We start from the raw sequence: 10,347 nt of genomic DNA, 5'->3' as shown, positions 1-10,347 counted from the left end.
GAGATGTTCTCTAAAGCGCTCTGCTAGTAGGCGCCCAGTCTCCCCAATGTAGAGGAGACCGCATCGGGAGCAACGGATACAATAAATGATATTAGTGGATTTGCAGGTAAAACTTTGGATGTGGATGGCTCCTTTAGGGCCTTGGATGGAGGTGACGGAGGAGGTATGGGCACAGGTTTTACAGTTCCTGCGGTGGCAGGGGAAAGTGCCAGGATGGGAGGGTGGGTCGTAGGGGGGCGTGGACCTGACCAGGTAGTCACGGAGGGAACGGTCTTTGCGGAAGGCGGTTTAGGAGGGAGCATGCAGGAGGTGGGTGTTCTCACACATCTGCTGCTCTTGTCTTTCTAGATGTTTGAGGTCACGGGTTTGGTTTCCTTGATGAGAGACAAGCTCGCTGCACTCTTCTGCCCCTTGTTTCTGTGTGTTCCTTAGCTATCATTGGATCAGTACCTTGTAATTCCCTAACACCACTGAGAGCACCATCATCACATGGACTGCAGACGTTTAAGAAGTAGATCCACTACCACCTTGGCCAAGTAGAAGGAATGGCCGATTATTGTGACATTATATAGAAACATAGGAATCTGAGTAGGCCATTCTGTCCGTCGAGTCTGCCCTGACACTCAATACCTTCCTGGTTGATGGAACATATCAATGCTTTTTATTCGTTCTGTCTCCATAACTCTGCACACTGTTGGTAATCAGAAATCTACCAATCTCTAGCTTTGACATACAGAAAAACTGAACTTCCATAGCCCTCTGTGGTAGAGAATTCCATTCTTGTCATTCTTTGATACTCTAGAAAATACAATTTCCTGGAGACATCAAAACCTGTCTATTCCAGCCTGAAAATTATTCAGTGATGGAACGTCCACACGCCTCTGTAATAGAGAATTCTATAGATTCTCAATGCTTTGAGTCATAGTTGTGGAGTCAATACAGCATGGAAACAGACCCTTCGGACCAAGCAGTCTATGCCAAACATGATCCCAAACTAAACTAGTCCCATCTGCCTGCTACTGGTTGATATCCTTCCAAACCTGTCCTATTCAATGTATCAATCAAAATGTCTTTTAACATAATTGTACCCAACATCCACCACTTTCTCAGGAAGTTTATTCCACACACGAATCACTCCCCAGGTAAAAAAAAAATTACCTCATGTCTCTCCTCTCACCTTAAAAATGTGCTCCCTCGTCTTGAAATGCCCCATCCTAGTGAAAGTGAAGACATTCCTCTGTACGTTAATCCTACATGATAGACCCCTGATCCTAAGAGTACACCCCCTTGTTTTAGATTCCTCAACTTGTGGAAACAATCTCTCAATGTTTACCCTATTAAGTCCCTTCAGAATGTTGTGTTTTTAAATGAGATCACTCTCATTCTTCTAAACACCAGAGAATGCCGCCCCAATTTATTCACTATCTCACCATCTCACCATCAGACAATTCTGTTATGTAGGGACTGATTAGTGAAGGAAATTCTGAAGCTAAGGAGGGATGAGGTGATTGTGGCATTTGAGAACAAAGGAGAATTTTTAAAATGAAGGCATTCTTTGACCTGGAGCCAGCGTTGGTCAGGCTGAGAGGGCAATGGAAGTCATCACAAGTTAAGAGACTGTCAGCACAACTTTGGATGAAAGACAATTATGGAGTAAAACTGGGAAGCACAAAAAAGAGCTGAAACTTGTTTCCCTAAGGCTGTGAATGGGAGGGGACAATTAACATTTTGAAGTCTGGGAATACCAGATTTTCACAAAAACATAAGTTGCTGGAAAAGCTCAGTAGGTCTGGCAGCATCTGTGAAGAGAAATCTGAGTTAACGTTTTGGATCTGGTGACCCTTCCTCAGAAGGGTCTAGTAATTTCAGGCGGTGGTCTAAGCATTGATGTTGATTTTATTATCACGTGTACTCAAGTATAGGAGTACAGTGAAAAGTGAAAAGTTGCCACTCAAGGTGCCATCTTAGGTATAAGTACTAGGTACAGTATCTTAAGACCAAGGTAGAAAGAAAGAATGAGTTAAAAGTTAAACACTGCAGTTATTATAGTACAGTCATATGCCAGGTGACTCACTCACTGCTTAACACTTTGAACATATCAGCGTACAAATTAGGAGTAGCTCTGGGTTATGTGGCCCCTGTAGCCTGCTCCTCCATTGAATAAAATCAGACCTGATTTAATTCCAGCCTCAGACCGACTTTCCCACCTAATTTGGATACTCTTTGAACCCCTTGCTGATCAAGAAATTATCTAGCCCTACCTTAAAAATGTTCAGTGACCTCTCCTCCACTTTGGTCTGAGGGAAAGCTGCCTAAACTCACGGCCTGTGTCAGGAAAAATAACATTGATACATGGTGAGATATTCCCATTAGTGATGTTGATGGTCTGCAACATGAACTGCCTCTATCTCTTGTGGCAGCATCATTACAGGAAAAAGCTATTCAGTTCTTTGAGCCTGTTTCATCTTCAAATAAAGGTTTCCATCATCTTTAGAGGCAGAGAGTTCCAAAGATTCATAACCCTTTGTGGATTAAATTTTGTTTTTAACTCTGTGTTAAATCTTGAGAAGATTTGTAGCTCAGGTTGAGATTCTGCATGTAGGTTTGCTCGCTGAGCTGGAAGTTCATTTCCAGATGTTTGCTAGGTAAACATACTGGGTAACATCTTTAGTCGCCTGGAGGCGCACTGAAGATGTTAACCAAGTATGGTGATGAAACATCTGGAAGTGAACCTTCCAGTTTAGCGAGCAAATCTGCATCTGTCTTAAATGGATGACCTCTTATTTTGAAACAGTGACCACTAGTTCTCAATTCTCCCACAACAGCAAACATTCTTTTATACATCCATCCTGCTTAGATCCTTCAGGATCTTGAATATTATAATCAAATTGCTTCTTAACTCTTCTAAACTCCAGCTGATGTAACCGTAGCCTGTCCAGTCTTACCTCAGCCCATTTCAGGCATTAATTTGGCAGATCTTACCTCAACACTTCCAACATACTTGCATCCTTCCTTACATAAGCTGATCAATACTTTACACAGCACTGTGGTCTCTGAGGCATAGAACTGAAGCATACCTTGTCTATTTTTATCTTCAGTTCCTCTTGCAATAAGCAATGATATTGTATTAGATTTCTTGCATATCTGGCAGGAAGAGGGCATCAGGTAATGTCAAGCATAGGTTTTAAAAATGCAGATTGTCAGACACTAAGGGAAGAATGAGTGGGTGCGAGTGGAGATGATTGTCTATCTTGAATATGGCAGAATGACTTACCTTCAGGTGTGATTGCAGTCTCTTAATGCTCATACAGCAGCTTAAAGTGACTTCTGCACTGATTTGTGTATCTTCTGTAAAACTGTATCTTCTTATTTCTCTGTAATTTTTCTTGTGGACCGAGATGGAGAAAGGACTGTTTTAGAGTAAAGGGCTGAAGAAGAAATTTCTGCACTTTGACAAAGCAAGTGACTAAAACTCATTGTGAGTTGTGTTTGCACTGCTGTTTTGTTCAAGCAGTGGGGAGGCTGTTTGTAGACAGATTGACACTAGTGGGTAAGATTTCCCAATCAACACAGAAAATTGTCATAATAAATCATTGCTTGATAGTACAGAACTTGTCAATTGCTGAAAAGAAAAGACATGTTGTCAATGCCCTTTGTCTTATCCTCGTCAGGCCAAATGTGGGAATACTAAATCTCAAAGAGAGTAACAGTTTATATTTTGTGGGAAAGGATGGTTACTGTTTTGACGAGTCAAAAATCGGTCAAGGCATTGTTATGAACAATGTCCTATTCTGACCAGTGCTTTAGTTTCATTTGAAAAAGGAATAATGCCTGAACGTGTATCCTTTGCCTGCAGAATACAGTCCCCTCTATATAAATATATGCAGCAGCTTTTTATTGTTATTCTGAAATGCTGCTTCATTATTAGAATAAGGTTTTTTCTGATCCACGAGAAGGTTGATCTTGTACAGTGCACCATCTTGCTTCAGATTGATGAGAGGAATGTACCTTTCAGGCTCAAAATGATGGTTACTTACCAAGATTTAAAGTTGCAGGTGTTCTTGAGAGTATGCAGAGGAGATTTGCCAGGATAGGAGACTTTAGCTACAAGGTTAGGTTGGAGAAGCCAGGGACATCCATATCTCATGGATGAATTTAAAAAAGAAAAATAAATTCTTCTTCAAGCAAAGAAGGTTGGGAGGTTTGATACAGGTGTACAAGATTCATTACGTTTAGACAAGATATACAAACAAAACCTGTTTGCATTTACACACATTTGAAGTGGACAAGAGAGATGCACTGGGGAAGAACCAGCTGTGAACGGTTTTGGGCTCTTACAGAGCCATAGAGTTGTGCAGCACAGAAACAGACCCTTCGGTCCAACTCGTCCATATCTAAGGAGGGATATACTGGCATTGGAGGCAGCTCAGAGAAGGTTCACTATGCTAATATCAGTTATGGTCGGATTGTCTTACGAGGAGAGGTTGAATAGATTGGGCCTGTACTCACTGAATGATAAAAGAATGAGAGGAGACTTATTGAAACATACAAGATTCTTAGCAGACTTGAATGGGTAGATGTGGCAAGATTGTTTTCCCCTTGTGGGAGAGTCTAGAACCAGACGGCTTAATTTCAGAATAAGGGACCACATATTTAAGATGTGGATGAGGAGGAATTTCTCCTTTCAGAGGGTTGTGAGACTGTGGAACTTTTTTACCACAGAGGGCTGTTGAGGCTGGTATTCAAAGCTGAGATAAACAGATTTTTAATCAGTAAGGAAGGAAAGAGTTATGGGGAAAAGGCAGGAGAGTGGAGTTGAGGATTGTCAGACCAGCCATGATGTCATTGAATGGCAGAGCAAACTCAGTGAACTGAATATCCAGTTCTCTTCATGCATCTTATTAGGAAGAGCATTTTTGCACAGCAAGTGGGAATGGCCTGGAGCTCACAGCCTAAGAGAGAATAAAGGGGAGGTGGCAAATAATTTCAAAAATATTCAGTGGGCTTTAGAGGGAAGTATACTTACAGGGCTGCGATGGATGCCGTAATATTTCTTTGATTCTGTAAGAGCTGGACAGTATCTTTATAATAAAACAGGTTAGTTTTCCCATAACCTGCTTAGCCTGCTACTTGAAGCAGTGAGAGACCAATTACAAATTAAACAAACTCCCAACTAATTAAAATATTCTTGCAGTCTCTCTCCCGGTACCACCCACTCTGAATGCATTCACACTAGCCCCATACTTCAGTGTGCTGCCACACTGAATTCCATGTGCTTGCATATCAAATCGTCTGCCTACTCGTTACATTCTCACACCAATCCACTGCTCTGTCCTTACACCATGAGTTAATGGCTGGTGTGCTAAGCAGTCCTGTCATGCTGTTCTCTTGTGTTTCAGCCAGTGGACGCGCATTAGAGGGAGATGCAGGTCGCTGAAGAGGCATGTGCTCAGCTGGAGGACGAGCTGCTGTGTAAGTCAGTGCCATTTCTGTATGAGATAAACTGCCCCCCCCACCACTCGCGCACGTCCCCAATCAGGCACACAGAGTGCCATGGACACACATTACCCCACCCACACCTCACCAGGGGTTGAACCATGTTAGAGTTTGCTGACAGCTTCCCAGACTGACTGTGGAAACTGCCTCATTGGTTTTGCAAAGCTTAGGGAATGGATAGCATTTTAAGTTAGAGTGGAGCCTCCACTATCCTTCCTGAGTTTATTGCAAGATGTTCACAAAATTGAGTCACGTTTAAGTTAATAAGAGCAGAGAGCGCTGGAGAAATCCAGCAGATCTGCCAGCATCTCTTAGAGTCAGAGAGGTCTATAGAATGGGAAAAAATCCCTTCGGCCCATCGAGTCTGCACCAGCCCAAAAAAAACACTTAACTATTCTAAACCCATTTTCTAGCATTTGGCCGATAACCTTGTATGCCCTGGCATGGCAAGTGCACATCGAAATACCACTTAAATGTTCTGATGGTTTCTCCCTCTACTAGCCTTAGAGGTGGTGAGTTCCAGATTCCCACCACAAGCTGGGGAAACTTTTTTTTTCTCCTCACATCCCCTCTAAACTTCCTGCCACTTGCTTAAATCTGTGCCCCCTTGTAATTGATCCTTCCACCAAGGGGAAACGTTTCTTCTGTCTGCCTTGTCTATGTCCCTTATTATTTTATACATTTCAATCATGTCCTCCCCCAGTCTGCTCTGCTCCAAGGAAAATAACGCCAGTCTATCCACTGTTTATTCATAGCTAACACTCTCCAGTCCAGGCAGCACCTGGTAAATCTCTGCACCCTCTCCAGCACTATCACATCCCGCCTATAATGTGGATTCCAGAACTGGACACTATGGTAGCCTGTGGCCGAACCAACATTTTACACAGTTCCTGCATCATCTTCCTGCTCTTAAGCTCTGTGCCTCAGAGCTAATAAAGGCGAGTATCCCTTATGCCTTCCTAACCACTTTATCTCCCTGTCCCACTACCTTAAGAGATCAATGGACATGCACATCAAAGTATTTCTTTGATCCTTGGTGACCCCCCTTTTTTGTCCTTCCCACAAGGACACAGAAACAGAGTTAATGTTTCGAGTGCATGAGGACTTTCCATCAATTAAAGGGCAAAAACGTTATATTGGACTCGAAAGATTAACTCTGTTTCTCTTTCTACAGATGCCTGATATGCTGATTTTCACCCCATTGTAATTTTATTTCAGAACTCCAGCATCCGCAGTATTCTTTTACCTTGTGGAAGCTAGCTACACCAATCTCATGCAATGTCGTCCAGTAAACACCGAACTGATTTTGGGAAACTATATTGCACTTATCTTCAATCAGAGTCAGAAGAACGAGCAAATCAGTTGTATGGTTATGTTATGTGATTTCTAGGATTACACAGCTCAATTAGATGGACCTGGGTCTTTGTATTTTCTTCCAAACATTTGCTACCTTCCTTTGTCAGTTTCCATTATCCTCTTGTTAATTTCCCACATCCATTCTGTGGAGTTGGTGCTGTTTCTTGGTGAGAACAGAGAGTGTTCTCAACAACGTCTGAGCGAATATTGAAGTCCCAAAGACACCATCAAAGTTGGAAAAGCTAGATGAGATGATTAATCAATGTAGTTGGGTGCTTCAGGTAGTGTACGTAAACAAATGGGCACCCCAGTATTTTTCAATTTTTTTTAATAATAGCAAGTCTGTGGTGAGAGGCTTTAATTTGTGATTGGTGCTGATCTCAGCTGCTTCATTTCTTCAGCCATGAGATCTTGTGGATAGCCCACTTCCTCAGTTCCATGATTGACACCCGTACCTTCAGCTAGCCTGAAATTCCCTCCCGAAACCTTTTTGTCTCTTTGTTGATTCCAAGACCTTTCTTAAAACTTACCTTTTGACAAAGCTTTTTGATCATATTCTGATACTTCCTATTGACAGGGATAATTCTCTTTGTGAATCATCTTGAGACGTTTTACAGCTTTACAAAGTCCCATGTTGAGGGAGGTTGGTGGTAATGTCACTGGTCTGGTAATCCAGAGACACAGTCAAGGGCACAGGTTCAAATCCTGCCATGGCAGCCAGTGGAATTGAATGCACTTAATAAGAATGAAATATAGAGCTAATCTTAGTGAAATTCTTCCACTCTCTCACTGCATCACCCAATCTGCATACAATCACACTTGCCCCACTCTTCATGGTTCTGCCACATTGACTTCCCTGTAACTGTGCATGCATCTCAAACCATCCACCTCCTCTTTTTACAATTTCACATGAATATCATTGATTGTTGTAAAAGCCCATCTGGCTCACTTAGTGCCATAGAGTCATACATCACAGAAAGAGACTCTTCGATCCAACCAGTCCATGCCACCCATAATCTCAAACTAAATTAGTTCCACCTGCCTGCGCTTGGCCCAGATCCCTCCAAATATATCCGATTCATATCTTTATCCAGATGTCTTTTAAACATTGTAACTGTAACTGCATCCATCACTTCCTTTGGAAGTTCATTCCGCACACAAACCACTCTCTGTATAAAACAAAAAGCCTTTTTTTTTTAAAAAAAGGAATGTTTCTCCCCACACCTTAAAAATATGCCCCCTAGTCTTGAAATCTCCCACCCTAGGGAAAAGGCATTGCTATTCACCTTATCTATACCCCTCATGATTTTATAAACCTCTGTAAGATCACCTCTCAACCTCCTAAGGTCCAGTGAGAAATGTCCCAGCCTATCCAACCTCTCCTAGTAACTGAAACCCTCCTTTCCCAGCCACATCCTGGCAAATCTCTTCTGGACCCTCTCCTTGGGAATGTGTTTGAGTCTTAACCACAACTTGGGAGCTTGCATTGTGCATCAAGCCCTTAGTCCTCTGTTGAAATATTGTGTCCGGTTCTGAGCACCATACTGGATGGGAAAACATAAGAGAGTGTACAGTATAGGTTCACAAGAACAGTTCCAGGGATGAAGCACATCATGTTTATAGATTTGAGAAGTTGGGGCTGTTTTCTTTGAAGAAGAGAAGGTTGAAATGTGATTCTGTAGAAGTCTTCAAGATTATTATAAGGTCTAGACAGAGTAGATAGGGAGAAATGTTTCCCTTCATTAGAAGGGTTAAGTTCAGTATAGCACAGCTTAAAGGTAATTGCTAAATGTATCAGTACAGAAACAATCTGAATGGCCTCTTTCTGTGAGGTTAAAAATCACACAACATCAGGTTATAATCCAACAGCTTTATTTGGAAGCACTAGCTTTCGGAGCGCTGCTCCTTCATCATGTTGTTGTGGTGTATGAGATTGTAAGACACAGAATTTATAACAAAAGTTTATAGTGTGATGCAACTGAAATTATATATTGAAAAAGACCTGGATTGTTTGTTAAGTCTCTTATCTTTTAGAATGACCCCTGCACCCCAGTCCAACACCAGCACCTCCAAATCGTTCTGTGAAATAATAGTTCTGCGACAATAGGTGTGACTGGTTTTTTTACATTACAACATTGACTGCACTTCTGAAGTGCTTTATTGGGTTTAAAGTTTAAAGAGACTTTTTGATGCCTTATATATTTACAAATTCTTCCCGTTTTTAATTAGTTCATGGAATGCAGACTTTACTTATGAGGCTGCAGTTTATAACTCATCCTGAGTTGCCCCTAGAAAAGAAGGTGCTTTGTTGAACCATTGTAATCCGTCTGTTGAAATCTACGTCTGTTTTGCAAGGGCATTTCAGGAAGTTGAGCGGACATGAGAACCTGTGCCTTACAAGTAACCTCCACATTCTGTGTTCCCCTTTCAGTTTGCGAGGATTGCCGGTTGTACTTCCGAGATTCCTGCCCACACCACGGCACGCCAACATTTGTGTCTGACCAGCTGGTACCAGAGTGCATGCCCTCGCGGGCACTGTTGACTCTACCGGAAGGGCTCACCATCAAAGAGAGGCTGCAGGGTGGGCTCGGCGTCTGGTGCACACTGCCTGCCATCCCACGGGGTTGTATCTTTGGTCCATTCGATGGGGACATCCTGACGGAAAAGAACGACTGTACTGTCTTCTCCTGGGCGGTAAGAATATCATCAGTTGATCTTTCCTCATGAATTCTTTTGCCATTAAGTCAAATTCTGGGTGGTACAATGGGTTGACGTGCCACAGAAGGGATGCTGTTAGGCCCATCATGGCTGTACCAGCTCTGTAAATTATCCAAGTTCTGGGTCGTTTTCAGACATTTCGTCACCATACTAGGTAACATCTTCAGTGAGCCTCCGAATGAAGAATTGGTGGTGCAGCCTGCTTTCTATTTATATGTTTGCGTTTTCTTGGTTTGGTTGCTTGCCATGCTTCTCGGAATTCTTGTGCGTGTCTCTGTTGGCATTCCAACTGGAATTCTATCAACAAACACATTGACTTGGATCCCATTTACCACCCCCTGAGAAAAAGAACAGGAAATGACATCACAATAGGAAATGATGTCATCACAGGAAAGAAAGTTAGCAAGTTTTGAGAGGATTTGTAGCTCAGGTTGAGGTTCTGGATGTAGGTTTGCTTGCTGAGCTGCAAGGTTCATTTTCAAACGTTTCGTCACCATCCTAGGTAACATCTTCGGTGAGCCTCCGAATGAAGCACTGGTGGTGTAGCCTGCTTTCTATTTATATGTTTGAGTTTTCTTGGTTTGGTTGCTTGCCATGCTTCTCGGAATTCTTGTGTGTGTCTCTGTTGGCATTCCAACTGGAATTCTATCAACAAACACATTGACTTGGATCCCATTTACCACCCCCTGAGAAAAAGAACAGGAAATGACATCACAATAGGAAATGACGTCATCACAGGAAATGACATCACCAACCCAAGGAACCTCAAACATATAA

The 10,347-nt window shown here is 42.3% G+C and overlaps 1 protein-coding gene across 3 annotated transcripts in view; it reads left to right on the top strand.

The window, feature by feature from the left end:
* The window catches only part of LOC122542194 (E3 SUMO-protein ligase ZBED1-like), a 28,946-nt gene that overhangs the window by 10,096 nt on the left and 8,503 nt on the right, over positions 1-10,347 (top strand). For 2 of the 3 annotated variants that reach the window (XM_043679646.1, XM_043679647.1), the window contains exons 2-3: positions 5,400-5,472; positions 9,284-9,546. In XM_043679646.1, coding sequence (XP_043535581.1) covers positions 5,424-5,472; positions 9,284-9,546 — 312 coding nt within the window. In that variant the 5' untranslated portion in view covers positions 5,400-5,423. The remainder of the gene's footprint in view (positions 1-5,399; positions 5,473-9,283; positions 9,547-10,347) is intronic. The other variant, XM_043679649.1, reaches the window with a different exon arrangement.

This window comes from Chiloscyllium plagiosum, chromosome 39 (assembly GCF_004010195.1).
Source record: "Chiloscyllium plagiosum isolate BGI_BamShark_2017 chromosome 39, ASM401019v2, whole genome shotgun sequence".
NCBI classification, from domain to species: Eukaryota; Metazoa; Chordata; class Chondrichthyes; order Orectolobiformes; family Hemiscylliidae; genus Chiloscyllium; species Chiloscyllium plagiosum.
Note: the sequence above shows the minus strand (reverse complement) of the source record. Positions and strands in the feature narration are given on the sequence as shown.